This window comes from Mus caroli, chromosome 5, assembly GCF_900094665.2.
Source record: "Mus caroli chromosome 5, CAROLI_EIJ_v1.1, whole genome shotgun sequence".
In the NCBI taxonomy this organism is placed as follows: domain Eukaryota; kingdom Metazoa; phylum Chordata; class Mammalia; order Rodentia; family Muridae; genus Mus; species Mus caroli.
In genome coordinates this window covers 135512749-135532936 of record NC_034574.1, presented here as the reverse complement: position 1 = coordinate 135532936, position 20188 = coordinate 135512749, and the positions used below count along the sequence as shown (strand labels likewise).

At 53.2% G+C, this 20188-nt stretch overlaps 1 protein-coding gene across 9 annotated transcripts in view; it reads left to right on the top strand.

The window, feature by feature from the left end:
• Tnrc18 (trinucleotide repeat containing 18) overlaps positions 1-20188 on the top strand; it is a 93972-nt gene that overhangs the window by 22824 nt on the left and 50960 nt on the right. For 5 of the 9 annotated variants that reach the window (XM_029477004.1, XM_029477006.1, XM_029477005.1 and 2 more), the window contains 7 exons: positions 2413-2568; positions 5051-5176; positions 6490-8115; positions 17761-17857; positions 18135-18340; positions 18559-18705; positions 19102-19292. In XM_029477004.1, the coding sequence (XP_029332864.1) occupies positions 2413-2568; positions 5051-5176; positions 6490-8115; positions 17761-17857; positions 18135-18340; positions 18559-18705; positions 19102-19292 (2549 nt within the window). Of the gene's footprint in view, positions 1-506; positions 762-2412; positions 2569-5050; positions 5177-6489; positions 8116-17760; positions 17858-18134; positions 18341-18558; positions 18706-19101; positions 19293-20188 lie in introns of those variants that run through there. The other 4 variants (XM_021161707.2, XM_021161706.2, XM_029477008.1 and 1 more) reach the window with 2 other exon arrangements.

Here is a 20188-nt window from a genome sequence, read left to right as displayed (position 1 = left end):
CTCACTGGGGGATTCTAGGCAGGGGCTCTACCACTGAGCCACGCCCCCAGCCCCTCACTGGGGCATTCTAGGCAGGGGCTCTACCACGGACAACCCAAACACCTTATTGAGGAATTCTAGGCTGGGTCTTTATTGCTGAGCTGTTCTTCCCAGCTCTTTCTACCTTTTATGGAGACTGTCCGAGTTTGCTGTGACTAGCGTTGACTCACTCCAGTCCAGAGTGGTTCTGAACTAACTTTCCATCCTTTTGCCTCAGCCTCCTGAGTAGTTCCAGTGACTGTCCTATGCCACCACTCCTGGTTTTGTGCCTGCTTTAGGACTGCAACTCTGTGACCAGAGAGCATCATCTATGGCTTGCCTGGTCGCTGGGACCCCCCCAGCTGTCACTACCTCCAGCCTGGGAGGAGGTAGTTGAGGCCCCTTAGAGCCCCGGTGGTGACGGGAACCGTTGGTGGCATCCGGGCCTCAACGCTTCTTTGGACTGGAGTGCTGCTTGCTGGGTTTCACAAGCCCAGGCAGGGGCAGGCCTGGGCCCTCTGCTTCCGCACAGCCCAGGCAGGAAGAACTGGTGGCTGACGTAAGCCTTTGCGCAAACCCCTGGCTATTGGCTTCCGGAGCCTTCTACCGGCCGTCTGCCACATCAAGGAGGAAGCCTAGGGTTTGGCAGGGCCCAGAGGCCTTACCTTCCCAGGCTTAGGCTACATGGATGTGCTGACCGGCTACAAGGGCCCTTGGGCCACGGGCGTTGGCGCTGGATTCTGGTGAGGGACTGGGCTTCAGCGATGGTGGCTGAACTTAGGCCATGGTGACAGGCATGTGATCCGAGGGTGTGTGCGAGATCTCTAGCTTCTGCTCTTACTCAGTTTACCCATGTGTGCCCCCAAGGGCCTGGGGGCATATTTTGGAATCCTATCCCCCTAGGGAGGCAGTCAGTGGACACTTTGTATAGGGCTTACATGGGAGGGCTCTCAGGAACTCAGAAACTGAAGTGCATGTGTATGTGGGCGGAGTCTGTGAGATCCCTGTGGCTTAGACCCGCTGCTGGCATCTGAGCCACACATCCTGTCTGCTGCTGTCTGTAAACAGTGCCCACCTCCTAGGGACTAGAGAAGGCTCTGGAGAACTTAACACAGCTTTCCTCTGGAGACCAACTAGAATGGGCACCTGGTGGGTGCTTGGCTAGAGTGCTGGACCCAGCCATGTGTTCAGGGCTCCACACCCTCTCCTGCTGGGTGCCCTGGAGGGAGTTTGAATCACCCATGGAACATCTGGCCTATTTACTATTATTGTTCCTAAAACTAGCGAAAACTAGCGTATCTGTTATATAATTCCTGTTCAATGTATGCCTCCTTCCTACCTTGTTTTGTTTTTGTTTTTTTTTTTTTTTTGGTGCGGAACCTAGTCCTTCATGTCTCCTAGGCAGGCACTCTGCATCCCCAGATTGACTTTGGTTTTTTTTTTTTTTTAGACAGGGTCTTGCCCTGTAGCCCAGACTATCTGGAACTTGCTGTGCACCCCAGGCTGGCCATGAATTGCAGCAATCCTCTGCTTCCACTTCTTTGAGTGTTAGGATAACAGATTCGAGGTATCATGATAGGATCCATCTTTTTTTTATAAACCGGACTCACGTCATAGTCCAGGCTAGCTTAGAACTTGCAGCCCTTTGGCCTCAGCTTCCAAGGCTGGTATTTATATGCGTGTCAGCTGTCCTGCCGTCTTCTGTTTTCCTTTGTGATTCCCTCTACCTATCAGGCCTGTCATGCTGGGCTCTGAGATGCCCTGCTCGGTGTGCACGGAGCTCCTTCGTGGAGCTGAGGCTTTTCCTTCCTGGGCCTCCGTTGCACGTACTGGGCATCTGCAGTCACTAGACACCCAGAAGCTCCTCCACATCCTGAGGGACCGTGAGCTCCTTGGGGACGCTGGTCTCTGGACAGTGTCCTGCGTTGAGCTCAGACTATGAGCTCTTTCTCTGTGACCATTGCCTCCCCTACTGTGGCCTGGGCAGTCCTTGAAGGCGCCCCCCACAACCCCATCCTGACTGACTCAGGCTTTCTTCCATCTGCAGCCACAGTAATAAAAGCGTTCTCTGGGGTTTTGGGTTTCAGGTCCGGGGGAGTCTGGCCTTCTTTCTTTTTTTTTTTTTTTTGGTTTTTCCAGACAGGGTTTCTCTGTATAGCCCTGGCTGTCCTGGAACTCACTTTGTAGACCAGGCTGGCCTCAAACTCAGAAATCCGCCTGCCTCTGCCTCCCGAGTGCTGGGATTAAAGGCATGCGCCACCACGCCCGGCCAGGGGATGCCTCTTGATCTCTCTGTGAAGACTTTATGCAGTGGAGGGCCTTGGGATGGTGGTCCATGTAGCATGGCCTGGTTTACTGGCTGCCTGACAGGGACCCCCTCCCTTTTCTCTGCAGGCGAGGCCTTCTTAGGCAGCTTTGTGTCCAGCGGGATGGGGCCCTCGGCCTCGTCTCAGGGGAGCCCGGTATCTTTGCCCTCTGACCTCTCCTTCCGCTCCCCCACCCCCAGCAACCTGCCCATGGTACAGCTGTGGGCTGCCCACGCCCATGAAGGTAAGGAGTGGGCCAGCTGGGAGGGGCTGAGGGCTGCTGGGCCACTGTCCCCATGGTGATGGCAATTTAATGTCCCCAACACCATTCTCAACACCTTTTCTCAACGTGGCCTCCGGGTGTCCCCTCTAGCACTTAGCGCTTATTTTGTTACCACAGGGCCTTTGCACAAGCCATTCATGCCTCTGCCTGCAGCCTCTCACCCCAGCCCACTGGCTCCTCCTCCTCTGCTGCTCAGTCCTGTTCCCATGGATACTTGGTGAAAGACAAAAGCCTTACCTGTGTGGTTGTTCCCTGATCATGTGGCGTGCACTTTGAGGGCAGGGACTGGTGTATATTCAATGGACTACCTTCCTACACACTTACTCCTACCTACACACACACACAAACACAATCACACTATTGTGGGGAGCCTCTGGCCTGGGTACTCGGGGCTTGGTTGATGTTAGGGTCCTCTTACATCTTGTGGATCTTCTGGGCTCACCTAGAACCTAGGACATTGTAGCTCTGGGAGACCCCTATTGCCTGCTTTTGACTGTCTGGGCCATTCCCTACCCAGTAGAGTTGGAGGCAGAATGAATGCCCACCAGGACAGGGGTGTGGGATGCTTGCTGTATTTTGCTTGGCTGTGGCTAGAAGTGTCAGTGTCAGGCATAACAGAGTGGTCTTTTCTGTACAGAGAAAGTTACTAAAGCCATTTTTCTTGGGCCTCTCAGGACAGGCATGTGAATCCAGGAATGAGTATATAGATGTCTTGCATGAAGGCTGTGTTACCTCTGCTGGGTGTCTGCCTTGGGCTGGGATGATGGTTGCTGGTGTGGGCTGGTGCTCTCTCTGCCTGAGCTCCTCCCACTGAGCTTAGCTGGGTGAGCGATGAACACAGGCTATCTCTACTGTGTCATCGGTTCATTCCTCAGCTCTTCCCGAGATGCTGATAGCCACAGCAGACATACACCACAGACATGGCCTGGTCCTGGGGCAGTGTTCTTAGGTCTCCTGCAACCTTTGCAGCATCTGGGGCTGGTGCTGGGATGCCTATCTTACGCACGACGGACCTGCAGAGGACCAGCTACCTGCAGCTGAGCGTTGGTTTGGTGTTTAACTGTGACGCTGTAGACTGGGCATCTGTCTTGTTCTGTGACTTGCATAGTGGGTTCTTTTGCCTTGTTTTGTTTTCCTCAAGACAGTCTTGCTAAGTAGTGCTGGCTGACCTGGAACTCACTGTGTTGACCAGAATGGCCTTGGGTTTGCAGCAATCCTCCTGCCTCTGCTTTTCTCAAGAATTAGAATTACATGTGTGAAGCCACATTTCTGGACAACCCCCCATTTATTTGTTTTGTGATGAAGGGTCTTACTGTGTAGCCCAGGCTGGCCTTAAACTCATAGGGATTCACCTGCCTCTGCCTCTGGAATGCTAGGATGGAAGGCATGCACCACCATACCTGACCTTAGTTTTTATTTTGTGGCAGGTTCTCACTAAGTTTCCCAGGCTAGCCTTGAGCTGCCAGCCCTCAGTCTCTTGGGTAGTCAGTATTACTGGTCCTACCACCAGAGTGCACCTGTGTAGCGACTATTTGGGTTCATGAGGACTCAAATTCAGGAGTTCGTGCATGTCAGGCAAGCATCCGGAGTGCCATCTGTAGCTCTGTCTGGTGGTCTGTATGTATCAGCTGATGATGGAGAAAAGGACACCAGTTCTCAGGGCCAGGGCCAGGGATAGTGTGTCCCTTGTGGCTTTCCAGTAGGACCCCAGTCCCAGGCTCTGCCTGGCCCCTTGTGCCCTGTGTGCATTCTCAGCTTGCCGCTAGTTGCCCATGCTTGGTTTGTCACCTGTGGCCACACCCCTTTTGAAGTCACAGCACTCTCTCTCTTTGGACTTCACTGAAAGACTGGGCAGCTAGAGATGCTGACTTGAGTGTTCAGAGACGGCAAGCAGTCAGTCCTGAGGCACACAGCAGAGAGGAGACCCATGGCGACTGTCCATCCAGAGTTCACACTCTCCTGAGGTTGCGTCTGAGCTATAGGGTCCGGTTCGGTTCAAAGTCAGGCTAAGCTGCACTTTGATCTTTTAGACAGTGGTTTACTCTGACTCTGTTGTTTTGCTTTGCTTTGCTTTGCTTTGCTTTGTTTTTAATCTGTAAAATGAGAGGACAGGAGTGTGTGGTCATCTCAGGGTTGCTTTAAATGAGAATAGCGCCTTGCGTCTCCTGTTGGTTAGGTCCATTCTGACTTTGATCCTGGAGTGTTTGAACTTGTATCCAAGCCCTTGTGGATTTTCTGGGCCTCATGGAAGGCTTGAAGTGGCAGGGTTTTTTTTTTTTTTTGTGGGGGGGCAGTTGTTGCCATGAGAACTGGTGTTGACCAATCAGCTTCTTGTACCAGGGGACTGACAGGCCACCGAAACTTTTTCCAAAGAGAAGCAAATGCTAGAGGGGCATGTGTGGGTAAGCATGAGTAGCACAGACCTCTCTTCTTTTCTCCTTAGGCTTCTCCCACCTGCCCAGTGGGCTATATCCATCCTACCTCCACCTGAACCACCTGGACCCCCCCAGCAGTGGGAGCCCCCTCCTCAGCCAGCTGGGTCAGCCCAGCATCTTCGATACCCAGAAAGGTAAGGGGGCAGGAAAGGGTGCGACTGTTGTTAGGCAGGGAGGAGGTGGCAGAGTGATTTCCTGGGGTTTTCTCTCGGGGGTCCAGGTATCTTTTATGCAGTATTTACCTCTTTATTGGAGGGTCCCTAAGATGGAGCCCTGTGCTAGGAAAGGGCTCTGCCACAGAGCTGCTCCCTCCAGCCCCTTCACCAAAGTTTCCTTTTCAGGGGTTCTCTTTGTTAAGCCAGGCTGTTCTGGAACTCACCATGTGGAGCAGGGTGGCTTTGAACTCAGAGATCCACCTGCCTCGGCCTTCCAAGTGTTGGGATTAAAGATGTGCACCGTCACTTCTGACCCTTCATGAATATTTTCTTAACTCTTTTTAAAATCAGTAATCGAATCATCTTCCTACCTCCCTGCTTTGTGTGTGTGCAGATGAGAGGACAGCTTTTGGAGTTCTGTCTTTCCACCTCATAGGCTGGAGATCTTACCAGGTCTGACAACGCTTGACAACAGGCGTTGTTGTTACTGAGGCGTCCTATAGGTCTGTCCTCCCTTCCTCTCCCTCCCCCTCCTTTAGTCCTTTCTCCCCTCCCCCCTCAATGTAGTCCACAGTGGACTAGACCTTGGTTCATAGCTAAGGATGGCCTTAAACTTAATATCCACTTGCGTTTACCTCCTGAATGCTAGGCCTCAAAAATGCCTTGTCTTAGTTAGGGTTTTACAGCTGAGCAGACACCGTGACCAAGGCAAGTCTTATAAAGGACAACATTTAATTGGGCCGGCTTACAGGTTCAGAGGTTCGGTCCATCATCATCAGGGTGGGAGCAGGGCAGCATCCAGGCAGGCTTGGCACAGGCAGAGGTGAGAGTTCTACATCTTCATCTGAAGGCTGCTAGTGGAAGACTGACTTTCAAGCAGCTAGGGTGAGGGTCTTATAGCCCACACCCACAGTGACACACCTACTCCAACAGGACCACACCTTCTAATAGTGCCACTCCCTGGGAAGAGCATATACAAACCATCACAGAGACGCAGCCCCAAAGGCCCCTCACCTGTCTGTGAATTTACCCACAGCCTTTTAATTAGCTCCGACAGCTCTGAAAATGACCTTTGGCCTTTCTTCCTTTACCAATGAAGAGACAGGCCTGGGACAATAAGATGGTTAGAGCCAGGTTTCTACTCACTTTCCAGCCTTGCCTGGCTTCTCTCCAAAGGACCAGGCCCCTGCACATTCTCTCTCTGGGGTACAATGCACCCTTGGGTGAAGGGAGGACGTCTCGGGGTTAGGAGTGGGTAATGGTCCTGGTTCACTATGTCCTTTTCTCCCTAGATGGCTTCTACCTGCCCGCACCGGGGACCCTGCATGCTCACACGCCCTCGTCCAGAACTCCCAGTGGCCACTCCTCAGGAGGTCCAGCCAAAGGCTCCTCCCGTGAAGGTACAGGAAAGGATCGTGCAGGCCGTGGTGGAGACCCTCCTCCATTGTTTGGCAAGAAAGACCCTCGGGCACGTGAGGAGGTGTCCGGGCCCCGAGGTGTGGTGGACTTGACCCAGGAGGCCCGAGCGGAGGGCCGCCAGGACCGAGGATCCTCACGCCTGGCTGAGCGCCTGTCTCCCTTTCTGGCAGAGGTCAAAGCCAAGGGTGCACTGCAGCCGTCGGCCCTGAGCCTGTGCAATGGTGTGGTGGACGCGGGGCTGGTGGCCGAGTTGGGCCGTGGAGGTGCCAAGGAGGTAGCCAGGCAGGAGGAGAATGCTCGGCTGCTGCGGCGGGCTGAGGCCCTGCTGCCTGCTGCAAGGCCCTGTGGGTCCCCACTACCGCCGCCACCTCCACTGCCCCCCAAGGGTCCCCCTGCACCCCCTTCCTCTACACCAGCCGGTGTGTACACCGTGTTCCGTGAACCAGGCCGTGAGCACCGCGTGGTGGCACCCACCTTTGTGCCTTCTGTGGAGGCCTTTGATGAGCGGGTGGGACCCATCCAGATAGCATCCCAGGCTCGCGATGTCCGGGCCAGGGAGCGCGAGCCGGGCCGTCCTGGGGTCCTGCAAGGTCCACCCGGATCTCCACGCCTGGAGCGGCCAGAGGTCCTGCGGGAGAAAAGCTCGGTCATCCGCTCCCTCAAGCGTCCGCCTCCATCCGATGGACCCCCAGCAGCCCGCTCCTCCCGCTCCTCCCCGGATGCGCGAGCCTACCTGCCCCCCAAGGAACTACTCAAGCCCGAGGCTGATCCGAGGCCTTGCGAGCGCGCACCCCGAGGCCCGAGCGCTTCTGCTGCCCAGCAGGCTGCTAAGCTCTTTGGCCTGGAACCATCCCGACCCCCCGGGCCGGAGCATAAGTGGAAACCCTTTGAACTGGGCAACTTCGCCACCACGCAGATGGCTGTCCTGGCAGCCCAGCATCACCATGCCAGCAGAGCCGAAGAGGAAGCAGCTGTCGCCACAGCATCCAAAAAGGCCTACCTGGACCCAGGGGGCGCAATGCCCCGTGCCTCGGCCACCTGCGGCAGGCCAGGTGCTGACCTCCACTCGGCAGCCCACGGACCCGGAGAGGCCTCTGCTATGCAGAGCCTCATCAAATACAGCGGTAGCTTTGCTCGGGAGGCGGTGGCAGTGCGCCCTGGTGGCTGTGGGAAGAAGAGCCCCTTTGGAGGCCTGGGCACCATGAAACCTGAACCCACGCCCACGTCTACGGGTCCCCCTAGAGCCCAGGCCCGGCTCACACACCCCGGGGTCCCTACAGCCGGAGGGGGCCGGCAGCTGAAACGGGACCCAGAGAGACCTGAGAGCGCCAAGGCCTTTGGGAGAGAGGGCTCTGGTACCCAGGGGGAAGCCGAAGTAAGACACCCGCCTGTTGGCATTGCTGTGGCTGTGGCCCGGCAGAAGGACAGTGGAAGCAGTAGCCGGCTGGGGCCTGGGCTGGGAGACCAGGAACGCACTTTGTCACTGAACAATGTCAAAGGTAGGTGCTGGGTCCTGTTATTGTTTTGGTGGTGGTGGTTTTAAAAACATAGGATCTCATGCACAAGATTGTCAAGTGCTCTGCTGTCCCACCCCTCCACCCCTCCTTTTATTTTATGGGGGACAGTCATCTATAGACTGTATATAGCTCACTCGCTCTGTAGCCAACAGTGGTCTTGAACGTTTATTTCCCTTTTCTCCATTTCCTGAGTGCTGGGTGTTGTGGTAACAGTACGTGCCCTGAGACACCGGTTCATGCAGTGTTGAGATGGGTCCCAGGTCAGGACTGCGTGCCGGGCAGGCCTTCTAACAATTGACCCACACCCCCAGCTCCCAGTTCTCATTGAGTTGCTATGTAGTCTGATGGGTTTTGAACTCACAGTCTCCTTAATAGTTGGGAATTAAAGCAGGAATGGTCCCCACTCTTCTTAAATGTTAATGTTTGGGTGTGGGTGTGGGGACAGGTGATACGTGCAAGTGTAGAGGTCAGAGGACAACCTTGGGTGTTTGTTCTGTCTTACTGTGTTTGCTCTGTGTGTATGTCCGACACAGCCTTGAGAATGCACCGCAGTGCACATGGAGAAGCCAGAGGATAAGTTAGCTCCTCTTCCACCACGTGGGGTTGGGGAATGGAACCCAGGTCTTCAGGCGTGGCCGTGGGTGCCTTCTTTACACACCTAGTTACTTGCCTGGCTGGAGACAGTCTCTCTCGCCGGGGCTGCAGGCACAGATTCTTTGCCTCCTATCTGGCTCTTTTTGTTTTGTTTTGTTTTGTTTTTTGTATTTTGTTCTTTTGGTTTTATGAGATAGGGCTCTTCATGTAGCCCTGGCTGCCCTGGAACTCACTCTGTAGACCAGGCTAGCCTCAAGTCAAAGAAGTCTACCTGCCTCTGCCTCTGCCTCCTGAGTGCTGGAATTAACAGTGTGTGCCACACTGCCTGGCCCAGTCCCTATTCTTGGCTCTCCCTGCCTCTGACTTCCTATTTTGTTTTTATTTATTTATTTATTTTATGTGTATGAGTATACTGTAGCTGTCTTCAGACACACCAGAAGAGGGCATCAGATCCCATTACAGATGGTTGTGAGTCACCATGTGACTGCTGGGAATTGAACTCAGGACCTCTGCAAGAGCAGTCAGTGCTCATAACCGCTGAGCTATCTCTCCAGCACTGTTTTGTTTTTTTAAAGATGGGCTTTCACAGTATAGTCCTGGCTAACTTGAAACCTACTATGTAGACCAGGCTGGCTTTGAACTTACAGAAATCCACTCACCTCTGCCTCTAGAGTGCTGGGATTCCTGGCTGGTTTCTTGGTCTTTTCTCCCAATCCTCCCATCCTCCCTCCCTCCCTCCCTTTCTCCCTCCCTCCTAGTACTGCGTGCCTGTTCCCCACTTGCCCATCATGGCTGCTATTGAAACTTTGATTGCCTTTCCCATTATCCACATAGACGTGTAGAGTGCAGGAGAGGAGAACGAAGAAAAAGACCATTATTGTTTCCCCAGCACCCCAAACACTTTCCCGGCTCTCCCTGAATTCATTTTCCCATGCAATTTGTGTCTACCTGTGGAGCGGCTAGCGTGGCACAGCCTTGGTCTTACGCTCGCTCTCGCAGCACAGTGTGGGTTGTTTCTCCCGAGATGTCAGAATCTTTACAAGTATCATTTTTTTTTACGGCCTTTAATATTCTGTGGAGAGCACACAGCAGCAGGTACTGTAGTTAGGTCTCCGTTCCCCGGTGGGCATTTTCAGTCTTTGCCTGCTCTCTTTTGTGTGGAGAACGCTGTGTGGAATATTTTTGCACGTAAGCACCTCTCTGTGCTGTGTTGAGTCGCTTTGTTCTATCCTAGGGATTCCTAGGAATAGACCAACCGTAAGCCTTCCAGTGGGGTAGAGCCCGGTGTTGACTCATTCAGTGCCTCTTGGGGTCCAGTCAGCACGAGGCCTGGAGCATGGAGGGCGCTGGGTAACCAGGTGAATGAATGAATGAATGAATGAATGCTTTTGAACAGTAAGAGGCGGCTTCCTGACAGGCTTTAGTGAATCTTTTTTAACTGGAAAACAAAACAAAACAAAAACCAAAACCACAAGAAAACAAAACCAAAACTGTATGTGCATGTGTGTCATATGTGTGTCACATGTGTGTTAGTGCCCACAGAGCTGAGAAATGGGCCTCACATCCCTTTCACCTGCTGAGCCATCAACGGCACCCAGCTTGCTGCTGCTGCTTTTGTAAAATGATTGTTTATTATCAGTTATGTGTGTGCACACACGCAAGCAGGTGTGCGTGTGGGCATGAGTGTCTGAACGTGTGCTTGCTGTGTGCAGATAGGGAGGACAGAGAACAACTTCCTAAAGTTGATTCGCCTCCTGCTGGGCTCATGGCACCAAATTCAGGTCGGCAAGCTTGTGTGGCAAGCAGTTGTGGCCACCGGATTATCTCGCTCAGCTTACTTTTTTTGTCCCTTTCATTTTCCTGTCTGTCTGTCTGTCTGTCTGTCTATTTGTCTATCTGTCTTTTGTGTGTCCGTCTATTGTGTGTGTGCGTGTGTGTGTGTGTGTGTGAGTGTGAGAGAGAGAGAGACAGACAGACAGACGAGTTCCTGTGAGTATCTGGGAATTTGTGTGCCATGTGCCTATTTTAAGGTCAGAGGACAATCTGGGCGTCAGTCCTTGCTGTCTACCTTGTTTACTGAGGACCTCTTGTTAGTTACTGTGTACACCAGTGTACACCAGGCTGCCAGGTTTGTGGGCTTTTGGGGGACTCCCCAGCCTTTGCCTCCTATTTTGTTGTAAGAACTCTGACATGGGATCTGAACTACTGTCCTTGGACGTGCACAGCAAGCACTGTATTTGTTGAGCCATCTCCCCCCCCCCTTTTTTTTTTCTTGTTTTGAGATGAGGTCTTGTTATAGCCAAGGCTGAGGCAAACTACCCTCAACCTTGTTACCCTTCTATAAAGTGCTGGTGTTGCGGGTTTTAGCTACCACACTGGGCTTGTTTGTTTGTTTTTGGTTTTTTTCGAGACAGGGTTTCTCTGTATAGCCCTGGCTGTCCTGGAACTCACTTTGTAGACCAGGCTGGCCTTGAACTCAGAAATCCGCCTGCCTCTGCCTCCCGAGTGCTGGGATTAAAGGTGTGCATCACCACGCCTGGTCTGAGCTTGTTTCTTTTAATTCATAGTGAGGTTGAATCTTTCCCCAGAGCTTGGTAAATTGGTCGGTGTCCTTGAGTCCTTGTGTATTTTGGAGACCTATCTTCAACGTGTTTATTGAGCCCTGTACCTTATCAGCTAAGGGCAGAGCCTGCTGCCGTGCCGAGGGCCTTGTGGGTCCAGGCATTGAAACTGCTTGGGTGTACCCTGGTGATGTCATGGCAGGCTGAGTGACGGCCCAGAAAAGATCACGTCCAGCTGGTCCTTGCTTGTGCAACATCTCAAGCCAGGCAGGCATTGTTCCATGTCCCCAGCCTCCTAGACCACAGCCCAGGGTCACCTACCAGGAAAGGATGCTCCCATTCGATTTCCAGACTAGATACCCATACCTGTATCTCCTGTCGACTCCTGGGTTCCTCCCCTCCCCTCCCCTGCCTGCCTCCTGCTGCCTTCTGGGTTTTGTGGTCTTTGCAAGCAGCCCCCTCTGTGGAATCATCTAAGTCCTATTTCCCAGACAACCTAGCAAGGCCAGGTGTTCTGTCTCACTTTGACCCATTTGTAAAGTCAGAGCAGGCTTCTGGGACACGCCCTGCCCCCGGGGTGTGCGTGCGAGAGCGTGTGTGTGTGTGTGTGTGTGTGTGTGTGTGTGTGTGTGTGTGTTGTATGTGTGTGTGCGCGCGTGTTCAGTGCTGTGCCTGGGTCTATTTGCCTGTGCTGTTGTTATTTCTGGAGATGGGGGTTTCATTATGGAGCCCTGATGAGGAAAAAACTCACTACACAGAACAGGTTGGGCTTGGATTCACAGACAGAGACACTCCTGTCTCTGCATAAATTAAAGGCCTGTGCTGTCACTCCCCTCCCCCCACCCCCCATCCTGCTCTGCTCATAGCGGTGTCTCTCTTTGCATCACCCAGTGCTCCAGCTGGCCTATGCCTGTTTCCTGGTAGGACACTCCTTATCCCATTGTTGACTGTGCCCAGGTGTCCGTACGGCATCTGAGACTTTGGACTTTGAATCAGGATGTGTTCCCTGTGTGCCCTGTTTTTGAATTCCCCCAGCATGGAAGTCTAACTGGTGCTGAGTGGATGTTTGCTGACTGACTAAATGATCCTCTTGCTTTGGGTGGGATACCTAGCCCAGGAAGCTAGGTCCTCTGATGATGGGGGTTTGCAGCAGCACCTGGTTCTTCTGGGATTGAATGACAGGGGACAAGTTTTCTAGTCTGAATAGGGTTCTGTGACATGGTGGGGTATTCCTTTTGTATTTAGGGTGGTTCATGGTTTAGTGTCCAGCATACCTGTGCCCAAAAGGGTCGTAAGTGCACGTGGAAAGAGAAGAGGATGTGGTTGACATTTGGGCTGAGGAAGTTATTTGTCTGTTATCTGAGGCTTTTTTTTTTTTTTTCACTGTTGGGAATGAAAACCATTGTTTCATGTATGCTACGTACTGGCTATAATTTTGCCAGTATCCAGCCCCTCACCAGGGGATTCTAGGCAGGGGCTCTACCACTGAGCCACGCCCCCAGCCCCTCACTGGGGGATTCTANGCAGGGGCTCTACCACTGAGCCACGCCCCCAGCCCCTCACTGGGGGATTCTANGCAGGGGCTCTACCACTGAGCCACGCCCCCAGCCCCTTATTGGGGGATTCTAGTCGGAGCTCTACCACTGAGCCACGCCCCCAGCCCCTCACTGGGGGATTCTAGGCAGGTGCTCTACCACTGAGCCACGCCCCCAGCCCCTCACTGGGGGATTCTAGGCAGGGGCTCTACCACTGAGATCTCTTTTCTGATCCCTTTCTTGTTTATCCCTTCCAGTTCTTGTGGCCTTCTCTCTGCTCCTGTGCAGGTTCCCGCTTCAGGCTGCTCACGGGGGTGGGGTGGGGGTGGGGTTTGCATATCTCACTCTTCAGACAGATGTCTGTCCTTCCTGGCATTTACCGTTTATTGATTGAGTTGGTATAGAGAGGAGATGGCTGAGGGGCCTGCTTAGAACCTGAGCTTCGCAGTGCGTCCGCTCTGGTGCAGGTAGTTGGGTGGTGAACCCGCCACAGTCGGTCATGCTGTGATCAGCGCAGTGAGGGGGGTAAATGAGGAAGGGGACGAAGGAGAGGTGGTCAGGGCGGTTCCTTCCTTCCCGGAGGAGACAGAAGCTGAAGTTGTATTGAATGGTCCAGTGGAAGGGCATTGTGTGTGCAGGGAAGAGAGTGTCCATGCCCCTAGGGAAGAGATACATGTGACTCGTATGAAGAGACTGGTTGGGACATTCTGGTCCTCACAGTATGAGCCCAGAGCAGGGGCTTGGCTCTTCATGGCGACTGTGAGCAGAGCCTAGAGGCCATAGGGAGCTACAGAGCAATGTGGTTAGACGTGGAGCCCCTTGGAGCATGGGGTCAGGTGCCACAGTCCTGTTATGTTTCCTTAGGAGCCAACCAGTTTGCAGAGAGTGACCTGGAGCTCTGCCTAGTGGCCCTGGGCATGAAGGCTGCTCTGAGTTGTTGGTGTCTAGTGACAGGTGACACTTGGGACAGGAAGTAACCCAGGGCAATTCAGTCAGGGTGTACAGTGGACTTGTGGCCCCGAGCTTGGTTTACATTCCAGGTGCCTCCCCTTTTTGAGGCCCCAGCAGCAAGTGCCATACCCACAGCTGGTCTCAGACACAGAGACTGGTGGCACGTGCCCTTCCCATATGGCTGAGCCCTTGGGAGTGTGTGAACCTGGTTGATGTGGCGTCTCCCCCGGGACAAGGAAGCTCAGGCTCTGGTTTCCAGGCACAGCTGTGGAACTCTGGGTGGCTCTCTGTGCCTGTGCCCTGCCTCAAACCTGCTGTTCCCCTCTGAGCTGCACTTTCTCCTGGTTCCTAGTATAGCCTGTTCTAGATCTGCCATTGGTGTGTGTGGTCCATTGGTGTGTGTGGTGTGGGGTATGTGTGGTGTGGTGTGTGTGTGTGTCTGTTTGTCTGTATCTAGAGGTATTTGTATGTATATGTGTCTGTCTGTCCATAGGGGTGTGTGTCTATATCTAGAAGCCAGAGGTGTGTCTTCCTCAGTTTCTTCTACCCTTTTAAGGTGTGTATGTATGTATGTATATGTATGTATGTATGTGTATGTATGTATGTATGTGTATGTATGTATATGTATGTATGTGTATGTATGTATGTGTATGTATGTATGTGTATGTATGTATGTGTATGTATGTATATGTATGTATGTATGTATATGTATGTATATGTATGTATGTATATGTATGTATGTATGTATGTATATGTATGTATGTATGTATGTATGTATGTATGTATTTTGGAGACAAGTTACCTTTTTGTATCCTGAAACTCGCTCTGTAGACTAGGCTGGCCTCAAAATCATAGCGATCCCCCTGCCCCTGTTTCTCAAGGCCTAGGACTAAAGGCATGCACTACCCATCAGTCTGGCTTGTATTTTTTTTTTTTTTTAAATATGGGTTGTAGAGATTCAAACTCAGGTCTTCATTCTCTCTCTCTCTCTTAAAGATTTTTTGTATGTATATGAGTACACTGTAGCTGTCTTCAGACACACCAGAAGAGGGCATTGGATCCCATTTACAGATGTTTGTGAGCCACCATGTGGTTGCTGAGAATTGAACTCAGGAGCTCTGGAAGAGCTGACTCTTACCCGCTGACCCGCTGAGCCATCTCTCCAGCCCCATTTTCACAGTAACCACTTTACCAATCCAGCTGTCATCCCAGTTTCTGATTAGAACCTGCTACTCTGGCTGTTACTATGCTTAAGGGTGTGTGTGTGTGTGTGTGTGTGTGTGTGTGTGTTAGTTCTCTGGTTGCTCTGATGAAATATCCAACGAAAACACTTATTGAAGGAAGGAAGGAAGGAAGGAAGGAAGGAGGGAGGAGTTTATTTTGGCTCTCATGGTTTGAGAGTGCAGGCTATCACGGTGGGGAGGTTGTGGCCGCGGGGCGCCTGGGGCTCAGTCACAGTGCATGTGTGGTCAGGAAGCAGAGAGCGTGGATGCTGGGGCTCAGCGTACGTTCTCCTTTAAAAATGTATTTACTGATCTGTGCACCCGTATCTGTGTGCATATACGTGTATGCAGTTGCATGTGCCTCTGTGTATGTGGTGTGTGTGTGTATGTGTATGTGTGTGTATGTGTGGAGACCGAAAGAGGGTGTTGGATGTCGCCTTCCAGTCTTCTCCTATATGTCTTTGAAGCAGGGTCTCTCTCCAGAGCTGGAGCTCCAGTCTTCCTGGTTCAGCTGGCAGACAGGCAGCCCCAGCTGTCTTCCTGTCTCCTGTCCCTTGGAGCTGTAGTTACAGGTGTGTGCTAGACGCCTGGCTGGTTACGTGGGTGTTGGGACCTAAGCTGTAGTTCTTAGAATGTCGAAACAGGTTCTCTTAACTGCTGAGCCATCTGTGCAACCACTCTTTAAAAAACAAAAAAATTATCTATCACCTGTCTGTCTGTCTTATACACGTCAAGGTCAGAGGACAGCTTGCAGGGATTCTTCTGTCTACCACCTAGGTCCCAGAGATCAAACTTAGGCTGCCAGGCTCGCTTACAGCAGCCTCAATGCACTGAGCCTTCCCTGGCCGGCCGTGTGCTTCGGGAACCATCACAGGAGGGACCAGTCAGAGGGAGAACTCCAGGGCCCCAGAGGCAAGGGGTGTTCTGGCCGGGCCGCCCCTCCTCTGCCCCCACCTGCAGGTGGCAATGCTCTTACTTCCGTTTCCCCTCCCTCACCTTCCTTTCCTCATTCATCCTGTCACTGTAACCCGTAAGTTAAGAGCTTGATGGCTGTGGCTCGGGGAAGAGGACCCTTGGGGACCAGAGCCACCTCCCTCCCTGACCCACTTCTGTCCACTCTCACCACTTAACATTGGTCGGGGTTCTCCTGTGTTGGCCTGGTTTTTAGGTGCTCTAGGCAACCCTGAGCGTCATTTCAGGAAGACTTCCTGGCCCTACTCTCTCTGCCTCTGGGGACTGGCCCTGTCCCATAGGAGCCACTTGGCTGTCTCTCTAGCACGTTTGATTCTGGGCTGTCTAGGCCGTCTGGGCTCTCTCTCAGCTCCCATCCCCCGCTTATGTGGCTACACTCTATCCTAGCTCTTCTGAGGCTCTGGATGGCTGCATCTCCATCTTCCCCAGGAGACCAGAAGGCTCTGCCAGACTCTGAGCTTGTCTTGGGCGGGGACAGTGCTCTTCAGGACTCTGAAGTTTTCGGGGCGCAGGGAGATAGGTGGGGGTGCAGGAGCTCAAGTGGGGCCACCTGTGAGGGTCCTGAATATGGCCTACTGTAGACCCTGTCAAGGGTACCCAGACAGGGTCCTCAGTGGGACTCCGAAGCCATCTGTGTTGGCAGTCTCTGTCACCTGAGACATTGCTGGGCCAGGCTAAGGCCGACTACTTTGATCAGTTTATTTATTTACTGAGACAGAGGCTCACAACATAGCCCAAATTGGCTTTAATTTGCTATGTAGCCAAGGATAACCTTGAATTTAAAATCCTTTTCTGTGTGTATACTTGGCATCCCTCTACAGGGCGGGTAGAACCTTGGGCTGCTAGGTAAGCGGGTTTGCCAGCTGAACTGCATTCCCAGCATCTTCTCTGTACCATTTGTTTGTTGATTGCATGCCTATGTGTGTGTGTGTGCATGTGCGCGCATGTGTGTATGTGTGTGTGTATGTATGTATACACGTGGACATGTTACCATGTTACCTTATATGTGGCAAGGACAGAAGACAGCCACTAGGAGCTGGTTCCCCTCCTTCCAGTACGTGAGTTCCGGGAATTGAACTCAGGTCCTCAGGCTTGGCCGCAAGCACCTTTTCTTGCTGAGTCTCCCTGTCAGTTTTAATTTTTAAGTTCATTTCTTTGGGCTGCAGAGATGATTCAGTGGCCTCTAGGGCTTGTTGTGAAGGAGGACCCAACATCCTTCTCTGGGCTCCTCTAGCACATCACGCAGACATGAGTGTAGCATATACACACATAGGCACGCCACGTACATGCATAAAATAAAGATGAACGAGAATGGCATGAGCTTTGTGTGTTCATGTACACGTATGGGCGTAGGCATGGGAGCTGCACACGTGGAGATCAGAGGGCATCTTGCAGGAGTCCAGGTCTCTCTATGAGGTTTAGATGATTAAACTTGAACTCTGGTCTTCAGCCTCCTCTTTGCCCCCCCCACCCCCCCTTTTTTTGCTGGGGTTAAAGGCATGCCCCACTGTGCCTGTTTGATAGATTTTTATTGTGTTTAAACTTGTGTCTGCTAGTGTGATCACAGGTGAGAGTGACAGACAGGCTTCTGGGATGGGAGGGATGGTTGGGAAGTTTTGGGGCCAAGGATCCCTCAGTGGGGTTCAAGGGTCCTAAAGGACTGTTGCTGGGGTTGCCAGAGGGTTCTGTAGGATATGCGTGGGGGGCGGGGTGGGGGGAGAGGTTGTGAGAGGTGTCATAGGAGTCTGGACCACTGCTGGCTGGGGACTCACTGCCACCTTTGGCCTCCAGGGCATGGCCGGACTGATGATGAGTGTGATCGAGCCAGGCATCGGGAGGATCGGCTGCTAGGGACACGGCTGGACCGGGACCAGGAGAAGTTGCTCCGGTGAGGACGTTGGGGCCCGAGAGCGCGGGCTGGGGGCTTCTGGAGTAGGGGTGTTGAGGTGACCTCTGCGCTCCCTCCACCATGGTCCTTGAAAGCCAGTAGTCACCTTAGGCTTGTCTGACCGCGTGACTCAAGGTCCCTCCAGGCACTGGTGAAGACCCTTAGCTGTTCCCAGGCTCGCGCTACGTGCCTGTCAGCTCCCTGGGCTGTGGCTCTCGTTCACCCCACTCCCCCATCCCTAGGCTACCAGCTGTTCCCATACTGTTTCTCTTTGCAGAGAAAGTAAGGAGCTGGCTGATTTGGCCCGTCTACACCCCACCAGCTGCGCTCCCAATGGTCTGAACCCCAACCTCATGGTGACTGGTGGCCCAACGCTGGCAGGCTCGGGACGCTGGTCTGCTGATCCTGCTGCTCATTTGGCCACGAACCCCTGGTTGCCTCGCTCGGGTAGTACATCCATGTGGCTTGCCGGACACCCTTATGGTGAGTGTAGCTTTACAGGGTTTCATTCCTCGAGGGAAGACTGGGACCAAGTTAGTCTTTCTCTGACTCCCAGTAAGGTCGGAGTGACGTACATGTCCCCAGTCTGCCTGAACTCTTAAGGTTCCTTTTGGGGTTCTCAGTGGACATCACGGACTATGGTGCTGTCAGCGGGCTGAGACTCTCCTGACATTTGTATAAATTTGGCTTTCTCCCCCTAGGCCTGGGACCCCCCTCTTTGCACCAGGGCATGGCCCCTGCATTTCCACCTGGCTTAGGGGGCTCCTTGCCGTCAGCTTACCAGTTCGTCAGGGACCCCCAGTCTGGCCAGCTGGTGGTTATCCCTAGTGATCACCTGCCTCATTTTGGTAAGTGACCCTTGAGTCACAGCCAGGGACTTTCCTGGCCACCCATAGGGATGGAACAGCTCTGTATATGGGGTGGGGACAAGGGCGTCCAGGGAAGCCTGAACCTCAGTTGTGTCTTGGGAATTCCATGAGAATTCAGTTAGGGTCATCTGGGTGTCCCTGTCCCTTTTGGGGCTCACTCTGCAGACCACGGAGTGTGTGGTTCCCATGGTGGCAGGTTGGCAGGCTCCATTCTATGTGGGGGTTCGGGCAGCGCTGCGGTACCCATTAGTGTAGGGTGAGGAAGCCATGTTTATTGTGTCTGCATCGGATCTCAGTGTCTCCCTCTGGAAACTGGGTGGGAGCCTGCACAGGAATGGAGGCTATGGTGTAGCCCCCTGTTGTCTGTCTCCGCAGCAGAGCTGATGGAGCGCGCGGCGGTGCCGCCCCTCTGGCCGGCCCTGTACCCGCCGGGCCGCAGCCCACTGCACCATGCTCAGCAGCTGCAGCTCTTCTCTCAGCAGCACTTTTTGAGGCAGCAAGAACTGCTCTACCTGCAACAGCAGGCGGCCCAGGCCCTGGAGCTGCAACGGAGCGCACAGCTGGTGGTGAGTCCTGGCCCCATGGTGCCCCGTGGTGCCCCGTGGTGGGAGGCAGATGCCCTAAGCCACACCGCCTGAAGATAGTGGCAGTCAGGAAGGGCTCCCTGTGGGAGGAAGCATCTGAGCAGAGACCCTGGTTGTCATGGATGGCACCCAGCACAGCACCCCATGAGCAGTGGAAAAAAACAAGACAAGAGTTGACCTGTGGGGCTGGTGAGATGGCTCAGCGCTCAAGAGCACTGACTGCTCTTCTGGAGGTCACGAGTTCAAATCCCAGCAACCACATGGTGACTCAACCATCTGTAATGAGAAACATAAAATATCTGTGGGCCAGAGTGAGCTGGGTGGGAACAAGAGGGAGAATGGAAGTGGAGTGGGGGAGTTGACCTGTGGATTGGAGATGTTTGTACGGAACACCCAAGGGGTCTCAGAGGATCCTCTCTGTCTTTGGATAGTTACTTCCATGGTCTGCTTCCAGGAAGTAGGAGTACTAGTAGTTAGTTACTCAGTCCTCAGGTCCAGGGGGCCACGGGAGTGGCAAGTGTGCAGAGTGGTCTTATGTTTTGGGTACTAGCTGCTGGGGGCCCTGTAAGTACTGCTTATCGTAGAGCTAGGTTTCTCATGTTGCTGTCAAATAAATGCCCCAGTGATTTCCTGCTCCCTACTGAGGTGCTTGCATGATGAGACTTAGTACTGAGTAGGTACTAAGCACTAAGTGCCAGGGTGTGGGTTCTCCCATTATTGCTAATTGCTTTTACAGTGAGGGGCCCAGCTGGGCCAGGGTCCTGATGGAAGTCTCTGCCTGCATGGTGTCAAGGAGTTTTAGGCCATGGTTCCTCCTCGTACCACCCAGGGCTCTGTGGGTTCTATAGAACCCGCTCTCCGGGTTCTGTAGAACATCA